We start from the raw sequence: 17,458 nt of genomic DNA on the forward strand, positions 1-17,458 counted from the left end.
TGGAGACCCAGACGACTCCTTCTTTCAATGGTTATAGGTATGTCCATTGTCCAATAATAGGTGTTTCATAACTTTTGGGACGTAAGAGCAAGAAATTAAGCCCTATCTCTCTACTATATTCTTCCATTGCTGTACTTCAAAGTAATGGTAATGCAATTGCTTTACACCAGGCCTGTGTAAGGAACTCTAAATTAATAAAGATCTTCAAGGTTACAAATTCAGCCCTGTTGATAACCATAGTTACCCTACTGTGAATGCAATTTAGTCTTACTGGTATATCTACCATCGTTTTCTGTATCCTCCGTTGATTCCTTCTTGTTGAACCAACATATGGAATACATTTATTTTCGATTCAGATCCATATAGAGTACTGAGCTATAGCCTTTCCTTTATATGTGACACTAGAGCAGTTTCATTTGTACAGTTAATACGGTGGAAATAAAATTTACATACACTTATTCACCGGATGGAGAAGTAATGATGCATCCTTTTTGGAAATAAACATGCTGTAGTAGGCTCCAAGGCATTATTACTTCCAATGAGTATTATAATGTGGGCAGACTGACAATCTATTATTTACTAACTCATCACTGATGACCTTTTATAATTTACTCCTGACTCCCGGTCCATGAAGATAATCAGGTCGTCACCGTTTCATTTATAAATATTAATGCACACTAGTGCTGCCACCTAAATTTCCATTTCTTGTCTTCTTCCCTTTTTTTATTATATTCATTAATCTTCACATCTTCCCTCTATCGTTTCCTGCTCAAACATTTTTTTATTGTTGTTAATGTGTATTTCTTTTAGCTTTGTATTGCCCACTGCATATCCGTCACGCTGTCTTTAGTGTTAATTATTAGGTCTTCACCTTGCCGTGTGCTTCAGGAATAATATCATATTGTATGTACTAATAAAATCCATATTAAAGTAGAGCTAGAGAAATGGTGCTGTCAAACATTTTGTAGAAGGAATGCAATGACTATAGCTTGTATAATGTAGATATTATGTGGTGAGTGGCAGCGGACGATAAAGATGGGGAGGTAAAATCACAGGCAATGATAGTCCATTCGTATAGTTTAATATAGTTTGTAAAGTTGTATTCACACGTTTTATTCAAAATAAGGAAATAAGTTAATGTAATTGAATACAATGTAAACACCCATAGATCAGTCTTCATTCTTTAGATTCTTCGTGATATCTGACCAGCCTGGACACCAAGCATAGCTGGTTTTGTTTACCCATGCTCGATCCAAATTATTACATTTCCTCCATTTTCACAAGATAGCCCCATATACCGGAACAACAAGTAAATAGATAAATTATAAACACTATGGCAGGCAAGTAAACATTATACAACTGCTCAACTGGTTAGTCTTATTTAATGGTAATTGGATCACTTTAGAGATATTCCATCAATTAAGTATAGATGAAACCTTAAGGGACCAGAAAACAGGGAGGACAAAACCCTACCCTATTACCGTCTCTTAGGTAAGGGATGGTCACCTAGACTGGGTAGAAAGGGGGTAACCCTAGGGTAATGAAACAAAACAAAGAAAATAAATCCAAAGGTGGTCTAACTAAGAGACAACCATGAGGACAATTACACAGTCCAATTCCAATAGTAAATGTTAACAGGAAAGAAAATAATAAATAACTTTATTAAGGTATATAATACAATGTATACATAAATACCAATCTAAATAGATAGAGTCAGTTAAGAGGAATAACCCACCATCAAAAATAGAGATAGGTGGCTAAATAATAGCCTACTGTATATAATCCTTCTAAAAAGAAAAGAAAAATAATAATGACTCAATGATGCTTGGGCTAAGGGTATAGAAACACTCATATGGGTGGAGAGGCTAGGTGGAGAGTAGTGGGTAATGGAATGTATGGATCATAATCTCACATTCATATAGCCCCACATATAGTTAACTCCTCCACAAGTAGTCACCCTTAGTGTTCCAACCCTATACTCCTGGGAAACACCTTCAAGGGTGTTCCAATCCAGACTTATCTATAATAGAAAAATACACCAGACTTAAAATAAAATAAAAACTAATGGTAACCAGTCTAAATAGAGAGAGACAGAGAGGAAAGAGGAGAGGCCAGGCACGAAATAGAAGTGGCTAATTAATAGCCTACTAAGAGAGCTACCTTTCTAAAATAGAAAGGAGATTAACTAAATAGTGCTCTGGCTAAGGGTGTACAAGCAATAAGAGAGGAGGGGAGAAATAAAGGAGAGAGGTAAATGCATAAGCATATATAAACGTTTTAGGTAAGGTATCAAAAAAACAACCATATAATATAAACCTCTCCCCCCACTTATAGACTCCCAGCAAACAAACACTCTCTATGCTAAACCCTATACTCCTAAAGAAACACCTTCGAGGGTGTTCTAAACTCAGCTCAAACTAACATTAGAAAAGGTTCCAAGAGTTTGAATAAGTGTCAAATCATCTGTGCAGAGTGCTCACTTAAAATAAAATAAAAACTAATGGTAACCAGTCTAAATAGAGAGAGACAGAGAGGAAAGAGGAGAGGCCAGGCACGAAATGGAAGTGGCTAATTAATAGCCTACTAAGGGAGCTACCTTTCTAAAATAGAAAGGAGATAAACTAAATAGTGCTCTGGCTAAGGGTGTACAAGCAATAAGAGAGGAGGGGAGAAATAAAGGAGAGAGGTAAATGCATAAGCATATATAAACGTTTTAGGTAAGGTATCAAAAAACCAACCATATAATATAAACCTCTCTCCCCACTTATAGACTCCCAGCAAACAAACACTCTCTATGCTAAACCCTATACTCCTAAGGAAACACCTTCGAGGGTGTTCTAATCTCAGCTCAAACTAACATTAGAAAAGGTTCCAAGAGTTTAAATAAGTGACAAATCCTCTGTGCAGAGTGCTCAAATCGTGAGTGAAAAAGTGGCTAAAACCCGACGCGCGTTTCAGCGTGTTCCACACGCCGTCATCAGGGGTAACGCTAATGCAGCTAGCCCAGCAGTCTGTTTTATACCCTGTATCAGTAAGTCCACCAATCAACGATCGTCCCACTAATGAGGCAAACGGGGCGTGTCTAGAAGCTCCGTTACATGACTCATTCGGCGATCAGGTGGAACTGAAAGCATAATAGCATTAACCGTTTGGGTGCCCAATTGAGGTCCAGGATTAACCCATAGAGTGTGCAATTATACACACCAACATAGAGAATGTGAAGTACACTATGTATCTGCAAGAATAACACTGAGGAAAAGATAGCAAATGAAGCTATATATCCAACTAATTATATAGTGTTATGCTTATACTAGTGTAAATAACCTGTACCTACGTCAGTTTCAGATAGTATATACACTGTATATGATTGTGAATAACCTGATTACACAAGTTATGCCAGTATTGGTGTAACAAGTTGTACATATGTCAATTACACATGGCATGGATAGTGTATATAATAGTAACAAAACAGGTTAAACACAGTGTGCCAGAAAAACGTACATAGCAGGCTGTGCATGTATAGAGTAGTAGGCAAACAAATTATGCCTGTATAATGTGCAAAGCTAACTGTACATGTACCAATTACAAATGGCATACTCAGTATATATAATTGTGGGGCAGGTTTAAACAGGTCAATGCTCCTTCAGAAAAGGGTATAAAAAAGAGAATTTTAAGATATCGGTGTTAAAGTGATATATACATATGTGAATAAACTTAACTCAAATATCATTGTTAATCAGTTTGTCAAATAAATGGGGAATAGGAGAAGCCTTCATTTAACCCTGATGGTGACAGGGTTTTTAATTGGTAAATCCAAAAGGCTTACCCTTAGCCCAAGCATCATTGAGTCATTATTATTTTTCTTTTCTTTTTAGAAGGATTATATACAGTAGGCTACTATTTAGCCACCTATCTCTATTTTTGATGGTGGGTTATTCCTCTTAACTGACTCTATCTATTTAGATTGGTATTTATGTATACATTGTATTATATACCTTAATAAAGTTATTTATTATTTTCTTTCCTGTTAACATTTACTATTGGAATTGGACTGGGTAATTGTCCTCATGGTTGTCTCTTAGTTATTCCATCAATTAACTAATGTTATTGCATTGCTTGTAATCCCCTTTGCATTGGTAGAATTAATGTTCTATTTGTCAATGTGTTTTACAGAATGCTCAGATAACTGCCTTGCATGTAATGGACCTAATTACTGTAGCCAATGCCAGATTCCATTCTACCTCCAAGATGGACAGTGTGTCAAAGAGTGTACAAAACCATACTTGACTTCCCATGCTGATCGCAAATGTTTAGGTAAACGGAACTGAGCAAATATTTTATTTTAACTTGTCAAAATGTTTTGTACCTTTCTTTAATGGTTAGACGTGTATTTCAAAGCAAATCATCCTTAGAGAACCGGTAAGGTTTATAAAGAAGTGTATCTTCCTTCATAACTGCAAAATTAACTTTTAAAATGCTCCTTTAGACAAGCAACTGTTTGGTTTACATATCACTAGTGGTTTTCTTTTCTAGACTGACCTTGTCTTGCTTTCAACTGAAATCATTTACAGGATATCTTGAATAGATCTCCTGTAACAATTTTTCCATGCCTTTTTATTTAAATCCTTTTACTATATAGAGTTAATAATTACTGCATGCTCACAGCCAAAATCAAAATGAATACATCAACAGCTATTGATGGTCATACAACAGTATGACAGACAGGCACCTAGGAACTTGCAGTGTTTTAACCAGAAATTCCTTCTGCATTGCACCTGGGTCCTGGACAAACCTAAAATCTCTGTTTATTTTAATGGCTATATCTGACCCTGCACTGTTTAAAGCAAAGTCCAGCTCTTTAACTTTGACTACCCTTGGAATCTCTAGTAAAGGGAAACTGGGAAGTCTCCAGGTATAATCAAAACATACATGATCGCAAGATGCTAATATTGTCAGTCCCAGTGAAACATTACCCAAAGTGGATGCAAAACAAAATGCAACTTCACTAACTATCCAGTATTTAGGCACTCTAAACACTCATTATACAGTAAACAAGTATAGGATTTGACAATTACAGTTGTCCAGACAGTTGCCTGATTTAATGATTAGTGTTCAAATAAGCGGTTTATCATTGACGGTCCATAATTCCTTCTTAGCATGCCCTCCTCAATGCCTGGATTGTGATGAAGACATGAAATGCAGATTTTGTGACAGCAGGACATTTCTAAAGAATGATGTATGTGTATCTCACTGTGGACATGGATTTTCAAGCAACTATACAAGCAGGAAGTGTCAAGGTAAGCATATTGATGGGATTCCCACTGAGAGATATCTAGGCCACTGTAAGTTGTGCACACATAGTAGTGTTGACCCATCTAGATGTAGGTCCATCCATACTTATGATATACGTTGTAAGGGATTTAGGCAGCTGAAAGATATTTGATTTAAAAAAAAAAGATCTCTGAAAGGATCCCTCATAGATTCCAACTAAATAAATATAAACAAAGTTGTTTGCCATGGTAACACAATATATTTTCATTAACAAATCTACTGCTGAGTTTTGAACTACATATACCATGTGAGGGCTCCAACAACTAGCTGGGAAGATGTGACAGAAGCTACAAATGCAGAAATGTAAAGAACTTTATGTAAATGTAAAGAAATTTTATTTTATTTTTTTTACATACATTTTTTACATGTTTTTTTATGTGCTATCTACATGATGTGTTAATAAAGAGGATCGACTATAGTCTGCAGTGCCTAACAGTGTTTATTTTATTTTACCAGTAAATGTTCATGCTCCTGTGCTTCATGTGAATGGGTCACTCACAGTTGGTATTGGTGCAGTAAGACTTTTGGATTTGTCCTTTATAAACGCACACGATCAAGACACGGAAGATATCAGCCTCATATTTCACGTAGTGACCCCTCCTACCAATGGTAGACTAGTAAAACTGATGAATGGAAAAGAAGCTCATCTAATCAAAGATACCCACTTCAGCTGGGAGGATCTGAGAGAGAAGAAAGTGAGATTCAAGCACAGCAAAGAAAAATCTAGGTAAGTAAAAGAGTGTGTCACCATGTACGTACTTGACAGGCTCCATTCTCGGTAGGTCATTCATGTACATTTTATGATCAAGAAGGCATCTGTTTATTTTTTTTATTAATATATATATATATACATATATATATATCGAAAATAAAATCACTTGCCAAGTAATAGTCAAAGGATCCCACATTTTTTGTTGGTGAAATTTCCCTGTCCCTTTACCCCAAAGTGTGGAGCAGATGTATAATATACACTTAACTCATCCGCACTTCCACCTGGTCAGTCACCATATTCCTAAAATGTGCTATGAACGCAAGCATTGCATGCACGCTCTGAAATGGCAATCCCTCATTTATAAAAACATACATGTTGCTTATAGTTGTGCAATATATACCTTCTAAATAAAAGTTCAAAGTCAGGAGGACACCAGTATAGTTTTGGTAGAGGTTTCTTTGCACTCCATAACTGTTTGCCCAAATGAACTTGAACTCTCAAATGCACTTTTCTTAGGAGTATTGCCTTTGACATTTTTTTATAAGAATATGCTGGCTTTTAATGTTTGTATACAAACCTAGTTTCTACACCTATACATTAAATTTTGTATCTCTCAGGCTTACTCGGTAAGCGTGTATTAGAGAGATTGGGGAAGATTTATCAAGAGGTTGCATTCTGAAAGATATTACAAAGTATTGAAAGTAGGACAGTCACCATGGAAACCAGTAGGACCAGCACATTCCAATGGTGACTCCTCCTTTTTAAAAAAAAATAAAATTGCACCACATTTTATACCAGAATGCATTGCTAAAGCGTCTTCATTGTATTTTAATTGCTATGGTCTGTTAAAAGACCATTCACATTACTTGACTACAAACCACCATGTTTGTGCTTTTTTTGTAAAGAAAAATGTAATTAACACACAGGCATATGCATATGTAGAAACGATACCTTGAGAAAAGTGACAGCTGGGTATGAAAGAAATATGTTCAGTTTGTACATATCTGAATACAGTGTACATACCTGCTGGTCAGTACAAAACAAACAGAGAAACATTTGCCCATGTGAGACATGTAGATCTAGGTAGTACATGTGAAGAATTTGTGTGTATATGAGAAACATCACTCATGAACTTAATTGATTCTGTTAAGAATGAATGGGATAAAATTGAGAAACATTAGTAAATTAAATAAATCTTAAAGGGACACTATAGTCACCAGAACAACTACAGCTTAATGTAGTTGTTCTTGTATCAACTGCCTGTCCCTGCAGGCTTTTTAATGTACATACTGCCTTTTCAGAGAAATGGCAGTGTTTACATTACTGCCTAGTAACACCTCTAGTGGCAGTCACTCAGATGGCCACTAGAGGTCCTTCCTGTCTGCAGCAGTGACATTCAGCTTATCCACACTCTGCATGTAGACATTGAATGTTCCTCATAGAAATACATTGATTCAATTTATCTCTATAAGTAGATACTGATTGGCACAGCAATGTGTTTTTCTGTGAATGCGTGATAGCTTCCCAATGCTTTCCTATGGGAAAGCATTGGATTGGCTGAGATCATCACTTTTGATGATATCATTCAAGGAGGCAGAGTGGGGGCGGGGGGTGAGGGGAGTAAAATAAATTTTTCATGTGGTGGGCAAGGGTGGCCGGCCACCTGAATGGTGTTTTCACACCTATAGTGTCAGGAATACATGTTTTCATTCCTGACACTATAGTGTTTTATATATTTATATTTTTCTCTTGAATGTCTGAAAGGAGTCTATAGGTTGGCGCGTTCTTGAGTGATGACTGACAGTCATTTCTAGATAATTTTTATACACTCACTATAGTTATCTTTCTTCTCACTTGGTTGGTCTTGTTCTGCCTTTTTGCTGTTAAAGCAGAATTTATTTAATCATTTTGTCTTTTATCATATTATTATTTTAAACTCAACAAAGGAATTAAGTAAGCTTTGATGAAAGTCATTGTTTTATGGAGCGTGTAAAATGCTAAGCTGGAAACCCCACTTCAAATCCAATTGTTCAATTTCTAAATCAGTTAATATACATTTGTGCTTTTCTGCCTTGTCCTGCCTTGTCCTGCCTTGTCATTTTGTGTTTCTCTAAATAAAATAGAACCATGCTGACTACAGCAGCATGCTGACTACAGCAGGATGCCTAAATTATGGAACATTACATTCCGCAATCAGTTTGTAAAACAAAGATAATTGGCAACACATTTTGCCATCTCCTTTTCAGGCATCGGTACCTGTTCTGTATTCCAGCACATTTTTAACATGTTACAGAGATGTAAAAATATTAAAGTATGGAATTTGTTTTATGTGGTTTGGAAGATTGGGGATTTTTGAAAAATATTTGTGTATTCAGAAAAATATTAACTGCTTTGTAATTCTGTCAATTCTTTTTCTTCAGAGTTATTTACTAGGTTTCAAAGAGCATTTTGTAAACATTTATGATTTATTTTTTTTGTCATCCAGAATTGCAGTTCAGATTTCCTAAATGCAATACATAAGCCAATTCAAGAAATTGCAGTGAATGTGCTCGTTCAGCAAAGAAGCTGAAATATTTATGGAATGCCAATATTTTACAGAATTGCTACCAAACTGGCACACCTGACTGTTTTGCAATAATTGGCATCATTTTGTACCTAACCCCCCTTCTCTGTTATATATCTTTCATGCTGTGTGATTATTACTAATTTTTTTTTTTTTTTTTATGTTTCAAAAAGATGGTTCGAAGAGTTGGAAATGCAACACATAAATACAGACACAAACACATTCCCACAGTTAGACACACAAACAACGCAAAGACACACGCATGCTCATCCATACACATATCAGCTTTCTTATTAGTGGAGTACAAGGAAATACATGTTTTGGGTGGCTAAAGATTGATGGGAGTAACATTCCATGACAGCTGGAGCTGAAATGTGTGGCTGCCTTTGTTATATTTCTGTCCCTCTTTAACAATACTCATATGCTAGGAGAAGTGCTCCAGATAAATGGAGAGAGAGAAAGAGATAGTGGGTGGCCTTACTATTCCCACATCAGGCATCACAGGCAGAAATAATGGGACTAGGACAGAAATAATGATAGCTGCAAATTGCTGCTGCTGCATGGAAGTGTGACTCCCAACAATCTCTGGCAGCCTCGTACATGTGTGTCCCTGTGCTGCACATAAATTGTTGGATCGCACAATTATGTCACACCACACTATGAATAAATATTATTATTATACATTAAACCATGGTCTAATGAAATAACAGACTGATTATATAATGCATTCTCGTAGTTGAAAGGAGTATACACTACATATGGTTCAGTTTATCACAAACTAATATTTTACTTCTGATTTCATTCAATTATTTAGGAATGGATTATTTTCTCTGAAAGTCAGCGATGGGCAGTTTTTCTCACAACTGAAAACGATCAATATACAAGCTAAATCAACAAAGGTAACAAAAAAAATTGCAAATATCATCTTCCCGCCATGTAATGATTACTCTTTTGCTTGGCCTCCTTAAGGGCATTTTACTCCAAAAGGTTAATGACACCTTGAAGAGCACTTAAGAATCCATTAATCTGTGACTGAATGTGTCACTTTTTATCTGCAGTCAAGCTGTAACTATTATTTGCTAATGCAATCTTTCTTACATAAATACGTAACCTTGTATGTTATTGCATTATTGTAATGTTCATTGTCTAAAGAACACCATAGTCACCAGAAAAGGGACACCATAGTCACCAGAACAACTACAGCTTATTGTATTTGTTCTGATAGGTAGAATCATTCCATTCAAAGAAAATGCAGTGTTTACAATACAGTCTAGAGATACCTCCACTGGTCACTCGGATGGCTACTAGAGGTGGATCCTGGGGCAGTGTTGCACACTGTGTAGTACTGCCATTCAGTGTCCCCACCCTCTGCATGCAGACACTGAACTTTCATCATAGAGATGCACAATCGCTGCTAAATCTCACGGCCATTACTCTATCCTAATTCTCCTTGATCTTTCTGCTGCCTTTGACACTGTTAATCATGAACAGCTTCTTCTCATTCTTCGTAATCTCGGTCTGAGATACTACTCTCTCCTGATGCTCATCCTACTTCTCCCAGCGCTTTTTCAGTGTTTCTTTCTCTGGCTCTGCCTCTTCTCCCCAACCCCTCTCTGTTGGCATTCCCCATGGTTTTGTCCTTGGTCCCCTTCTGTTCTCAATCTATACTGCCTCCCTTGGTAAACTCATCAGCTCCTTTGGCTTCCATTATCATTTATATGCAGGTGACACACAAATCTACATGTCCTCTCCTGATCTCTCTCCGCCTATCTTGACTTGTGTCTCTGACTGCCTCTTTGCAATTTCCAACTGGATGGTTGCCACTTCCTTAAATTTAACCTGTCCAAAACAGAACTTCTGGTCTTTCCTCCCTCAAGTGTTGCTACTCCCCTGTATGTCTCCCTCCAAGACAACTGCGCCACCATCACCTCTTCCTACCGCATCCATCTCAAAAACATAGCTTGCATCCACTCCTATTTAACACCAGATGCGGCTAAGGTGCTGGTCCATGCCGTTGTTCTTTCTCGCCTTGACTACTGCAACCCTTTTCTCAATGATCTTACGTGTTCCCAGATTACACCACTGCAATCTATAATGATTGGCTCATTTTCCTGTCTGCCCTCACCTCCCATGCCTTTCCCCTCTGTCAGTCCCTACATTGGCTTCCAGTTAGATATAGGGCTCAATTTAAGATTCTGGTGCTTGCTTACAAGTCCCTACATAATGCTGCTCCATCCTACCTATCCTCCCTAATACACAAGTATGTCCCATTGAGGCCTCTGCGCTCTGCCGAAGACCAATGTCTATCCTCTGTCTGTACTCCCACATCTGATGCTCGCCTCCAAGACTTCCCAGGGCTGCACCTTTTCTGTGGAACTCCCTTCCCTTCTCTGTTAGACTTTCACCTCTTCAAAAAAATCTTTGAAAAAACACTTCTACAGCAAAGAATAGCATTTAAACTGTTAGCGGGTTTCCATTCCCCTCAATGTTTATTAATAATTAGAAAAAAAAGATACATGTAACAGTGTCAGTGTGTTGTTAATTATATTAATATATTGAAGATGTCACGTTGTGATTGTGTTACCTCAGAGGCTCATATTTTTAAACTTAATATTTTTTTATTTTGTTTTTAGGGAACATATGTTGTAAAGAATGAGGTTCTTGTGGTTGGTAGTGGAAAATCCGTAACAATCACTGGTTCCCTGCTAGATATACGAGATGATGATAATCCGGAAGATGTGGTAGTGACTGTTCTAGAGGCTCCACGGCATGGTCATTTGCTTATACCACCAGGGAAGACTCCCGTTAACAAATTCCATCTAGATGATATTAAAAAAGGCATTCTTCTTTATGTCCACAACGGATCAAAGAGCCAATCAGATGTGATTCTCCTGCAAGTCAATGATGGATACAACTTTAATAATATTCCCATTAATGTCAAAGTTATGGAAAAGGTATGTGCTGGCGTCCCGACAGCAAAGAATCTAATCAAATGGGGGATACTCTTCAAATTTTATTGAGCACATTCCAATAGTGATTGGAAAAAAAGGTTTTAGGCACAATTAAAAAAATAAATTGAAGATTATACTAGCTTTAGTGTACTAATAATCTTAATTTTAGTAATGACAGGAGGCGAATATTTGCATATCTTTCTTTACTGAAAACTCCAGCAGCATAGAAACAGTAACAACCAATCAGAGAAAAGATATGATGCCCATAAAAGGCCCTGTCTATGACATCACTTCCTCTTTCTTTGAAGCGAAACAATAAATAGCAACAATAAACATAATCATAATACGTCAACAGTTCCACAACATATTAGAATAATCAACTCCAGTAGTTCCGTGATGTAGAGGTATGGAAGGTGAGTCTTTGTCTTGATGAGAGAACGTTCACGCTGCAAGAAAAAGAAAAAGGTGAAAGGACTCTGGCGTGATAACTTGTCCGCATACAATAAACATTAAGAATCTGATATACCAATGGATACTAGAATGAGTAACATATCAATATATATTAATTCTAAAGCAATGATATTTAAGAGTCTATAAACACAACATAATTCAAGGTACATGTCTAAATATTCAACCTATACAAGTCTCTCAAGCCACATATCTAAGTAGCAAACATACAACCATAACGTACTTACCTTCCTGAACATAAAGGGCATATTCTGTTCAACCCAATAAAACATGGGAGGGATCCTATAGGGTGGGAAATATTCGCCTCCTGTCATTACTAAAATTAAGATTATTAGTACACTAAAGCTAGTATAATCTTCAATTTTACCACATGACAGGAGGCTTCATATTTGCATTTTTAAAGCTTAGAATTGACCAGTGTGAAGGAAGTATGAGATGTTTGCCGAAATAGAGCGTTCTAAACGTACCCTCTCGCGCTCAAACCGCGCATCGTATAATGTCGGTTAGGGAAGCGTCGGCCGAGAAAGACTTGTGGGGCCACCGCTCCCTTGACCGAGTGGGCTCTGACACAAGGTTCGACGCCCGCTAGATGCAATAGCCAGCGGCTCCATCTGGCCAGTGTAGCGGTAGGCACCCCTCCATGAGGTTCCACGTAAGAAGTCAGGAGTAGACCCGTCGCATGAATACGAAGGGGAATGATTTCGGTATACCCTATTAGTGTTCCGACCACACCTAGTTTGGTGTCTGACACAAAGTATGGGTATGACACCGAAGATGAACTGGACTAGACTGGATCGTCTCGATATGGTAAAGGTAATCCCGTCTGGTGTGATAGAGAAAAACCATCCATGTCGAAAGCCCTAACGTCCGTCACCCGTCTAAATAAGACGAGGCATAACAAGAGGGCTAGTTTGGCTAAAAGTCGTTTCCGTGACAAACAAGGATTGTCCTGCTATTCCCCCAAGGAATCACAGCACCACATCCACCTGCCAGAGGTGTGAATACTTGGGTGCCGGGTCTCGATAATTCGGCACCCTGTAGTAGTCGACAAACCAGTGGGTCTTGACCTACTGGTCCGCCCTGTACCGGAACGTGCGCCACCGATATGGCGGATCCGATCACGTTGAGGGATCGATATGACCACCCCAACGAGACCAGGTGTGACAGATAGTTAAGGATCGGTGGGGCAGGTGCGGCAAAGGGATCGGAATCCCTTTCCACCCAATAAACACTCCAGGCCAGACAGGCAGAAATATAGCATTTCCTGGTGCCGGGGGCCTGAGTCCCATCAGAGGTCTTAGTTGATGCAATAGGTCGTGGACATTTCAGGAGGCCCTGAAATCGTCCAGTCCACTAGTGCCAGTCGTCCTTCCATGACAAAGGAGTGGGCTTCCCCTTGAGGTCCCGTCAAACTAGAGGGGAGGTAGGGAGTGGTAGAGGGTCTTCGCGAGACGTCCCCAGGCGATCCGGGAACCACGGTTGGCATTATCCGAGGAGTGTCATGAGCAGGAGCGATATCCTGTGTGTGCGTGTGTATCGAAGCACCCTTGCCATTGTGGAGAGCGGTTGGGTCCGTTTGTATGGGTTCATCCAACACTTCGCATCCGGAGGAAGAGTAAGAGTAAAAGATCGATTTGCCGATCCAAGTTTGCAAGTGAAGTAGTCACTATTGAAATTCCGTCCTCACTTCTGCCGACCGTGGGATCCAGTGGTCGCATGAGTGACCGGCGTGTACGTATCTAGCCAGCAGTCGTTGCATGGCCCCGTAGTGTAGTGAGCCAGGGAATATCGATTGTATGGAGGAGGAGAGGAGGAGAGGAATCCCACAATCCGGTGAATGTTCTGAGAGGAATCGTATCCAACCTTAGAGCGTGTCCGACATCCATCCGTATAGGGGTGATCTTGTCGGGGACCGACGCGGAACGTAGTTCTCCAAGCCGATGTCGAAACCGAGGAACTGACCCGACACAGATGGGGGAGCGATTTGTCTGCGTACTACCAAAAACACGTGTAGTCCAGAACATGAAAGTCAACTTGGACTGCAAACGTAGCCTGGATTCGCAAGGGGTCAGCAAGTCTTCCGTGTACACGAGACATCGCACATCCAAATTCACGGATGTGAGCCCTCGCCGGCTTCAGTAGCTTTGTGGGTACCACAGCGTCGTAAACTGCTGTGTTAGTCCTCATCACTGGGATCGGAAGAAAAAATAGGTAGTATAGGGTAGCGGATATTGACAAGTATGTGTCCTCGGGGTCCCGATGTGTAAACCAGTCGCTATCGTTCAGGAGGTCTAGTAGAAGGTTGATTTTTTCTCTATCCTGAAGCGTTTGCATACCACGTAGGAGTTCCCTTGATGATAGGTTGACTCACTAGTAGATGAAGCGGTTGATGGTTCGGTTCCACTACCGACCAGTCCTCCAACAAACACCTTTCCCCGAAGGGGTGTGGAGGATATGCTTCAGGGAGGTGTGGGCTAAAGTTAGCGTGGTGGGTAAGTTCCCGCCGTCAAATAGTAGGTCTTGTGCTTCTGGGCCGAATACTAGTCGTTCTTATGCCACTCCTCAGATGGCGAGTTGTCTTCGTGTGAGTGATCTATTATGTCCAACGTGCGTGGTGGACAGGGTCGCGGATTCCCGGTGTTCTGTCTACTTGGTTTGTTCAATGGGCCACTGAGGCCGCTACTGCGTCGTTTATCAATGCCTAGAAGTCCTAGGGGGTTGAGAGTGTTCTCCATGACCCGTTCTCGTCCTGTTGGGAGATAGTGGCAGTCAGTGGGAGTAGTGTTTGAGGGTCAGCCCATAGGGGTGCTAGACTCCTGGTAGCACTGGGGATCACCCAGGTAAAGCGGCTTGAATTGCCTGCCTCAGATTGTCTGAATGTATGAAATACTCGTGTCAAGTGTAGAGGGGTCATCTCCATTAGTTTAATCCGGTTATTGGGAGCTGTGGCGTAGGCGCGATTGACCGGTAGTGCTGGTCCGGTTAGCCGGGTTCACCATAAATGCACGCCAGAGCTGTATGCACGGGTGTAACTATACAGGCTTATTATAGAAGCGCGTGGGACCTGTCTCCATAAGGTCTGCAGCCGCAGGGCCCACGTGTATTCGACTGGGGTCATCCCAGGTGGTGTGCCATGGTAACCCAGAGGACACCCACATTATAGTTGTTGGCACCTTACAAGTATTGCATGCATGTCTGGGGGTCACCCCAGGTGGTGTGCCATGAAAATTCACTCAGAGGACACCCACGTTCAATATGTACGCCAGGTACAGTAAATGTACAGATATGTGTCTCTGTGAAGGGTACTCCGCAATACACTCAGTACACTCATGATCCTGCCTGCAAGTCGTATCCAGCAAGGTGGTACCGTTGTTTTAATGTAAAACTGCCAGGCAGTGTTTGAACATCCATATATGTATGCAGTAATCAGTGATAAAAGTTGAGACGTAGGACTTCGTGCACTCCATCGGGGTTCACCCCGGGTGGCGTGCCGTGGTAATCCAGAGGACACCCACATCAACGTAAAGGTCTATGAATGACCTTGCATGCCTATCTGGGGGGTCACCCCAGGTGGTGTGCCATGAAAAATACCCAGAGGACACCCACATCAACGTAATGGTCTATGAATGACCTTGCATGCATATCTGGGGGGTTACCCCAGGTGGTGTGCCATGAAAAAATACCCAGAGGGCACCCACATCAATGTAATGGTCTATGAATGACCTTGCATGCATATCTGGGGGGTTACCCCAGGTGGTGTGCCATGAAAAAATACCCAGAGGGCAACCACATCAACGTATTGGTCTATGAGTGACCTTGCATGCATATCTGGGGGGTCACCCCAGGTGGTGTGCCATGAAACAATACCCAGAGGACACCCACATAAATTTGCACCGTCAGGTACAGTAATATAATATGACCCTTTGTAGGGTACAATAATATAATATAATATGCCCTTTGTAGGGTACAGTAATACAAAACGCCCTTTGTAGGGTACAGTGATATAGTTGATCTTGTTATAGGTACAGTATACGTTTCGTATAACAACTGCGATATTGTATGGCTTCACAATAATACATAGATTGTGTGCGTGCTCGACATATAATCATCCAGTGTAAGGCACCATAAGAAAATATATCCCTGAGAATAACAAATTATAATAGTATCAATAAATGAATGTGCCCAGAGAGGGGAACCCTGAAGGGGTTAATCCAGATGCAGGGCGCGGTGACCGGGTGATTCCTGTAGGGTATAGTAATATAGTATAACCCTGTGCAGGGTGTAGTAATATAGAGTGACCCTGAGTAAGGCACAAAGACATAAAGATCCTGGGGTATAGGAAAAACATTGTGTCTCCTTTAATGCCTGCCTGTAAATATTTGTTTGGCAGACACTGTTGGCAGACACTGTGGCAAAAATCGCAACAGGGAAACGTTAAGGAATATCAGCACACGATCCTCTAGCCAGAGTGTAACTACACAGCAGATTGAACTCTTGCTGCACAGGGGAGTTGAACTCATGGAGGAAAAATCCCAGTGCAGAAGGGTATGGTAGTACCAGATCCCCTGAGGGGAGGTGTAATGTTATATGTCCCTGCAGGGATCCCTTACATAGTATGTGTACAACAATACACTTCACAGCCTTATAAATCATAAATAGTGCATGCTTTTTACATCCTTCACATAGATTCCGTATAGAAAAAGGTCCTTAGAGGGCTTGAGGATATTATCACTCAGTGGTATACAACTGCAAGTGAGTGAGAATTAGGGCAGAAAAGAATGCTTTAAGAGCAATCTTTTATGTTCGTTGCGGCGGTCGGGTGATTTCCGAACTGCCGTGTGTGAGGTAGGGCGGCCGTCACGGATCTCGCAAGCCGCGAGATCCAAGATGGCCGCCGGCCGCGTGTGTAAGAACTGCCCGCTCGCGGCCGCGAGCTCAACTGGAAGAAAATGCGGCAAACAGCGAAATTAACCCCGGCTACCCCCCCACCCGTCCCCACCCGGCCCCCTGTATGTAAAAGAGAGCAGGTCCGCGCGGCGAGTGCGGCACGGACAGCCGTGACGCCCGCGGACTGCTGAACGGAGACAAAATACAAATACACTAAAACAATAAATCTGACAAATTCGATGAAAACAGGGGACTGTATATAGGGAAAGGAAAGGGACAGGTTATAGGTAGTCAGGGTGAGAATAAAGTACAATAGTATTATGGAATAATTGATAAGACAGGTATATAGATAGAGAGGTAATGATTACTCTGACCTGTTGATGGCTGGAGCAGCAAAGAAAGAGGAAGTGATGTCATAGACAGGGCCTTTTATGGGCATCATATCTTTTCTCTGATTGGTTGTTACTGTTTCTATGCTGCTGGAGTTTTCAGTAAAGAAAGATATGCAAATATGAAGCCTCCTGTCATGTGGTAAAATTAATATTA

The 17,458-nt window shown here is 40.4% G+C and overlaps 1 protein-coding gene across 1 annotated transcript in view; it reads left to right on the forward strand.

The window, feature by feature from the left end:
• Nucleotides 1-17,458, forward strand: part of FRAS1 (Fraser extracellular matrix complex subunit 1) — a 425,273-nt gene that overhangs the window by 288,199 nt on the left and 119,616 nt on the right. Inside the window, exons 25-29 of the mRNA XM_063458710.1 lie at nucleotides 4,174-4,314; nucleotides 5,157-5,297; nucleotides 5,788-6,058; nucleotides 9,421-9,505; nucleotides 11,240-11,560. Coding sequence (XP_063314780.1) covers nucleotides 4,174-4,314; nucleotides 5,157-5,297; nucleotides 5,788-6,058; nucleotides 9,421-9,505; nucleotides 11,240-11,560 — 959 coding nt within the window. The remainder of the gene's footprint in view (nucleotides 1-4,173; nucleotides 4,315-5,156; nucleotides 5,298-5,787; nucleotides 6,059-9,420; nucleotides 9,506-11,239; nucleotides 11,561-17,458) is intronic.

This window comes from Pelobates fuscus, chromosome 6 (assembly GCF_036172605.1).
Source record: "Pelobates fuscus isolate aPelFus1 chromosome 6, aPelFus1.pri, whole genome shotgun sequence".
In the NCBI taxonomy this organism is placed as follows: Eukaryota; Metazoa; Chordata; class Amphibia; order Anura; family Pelobatidae; genus Pelobates; species Pelobates fuscus.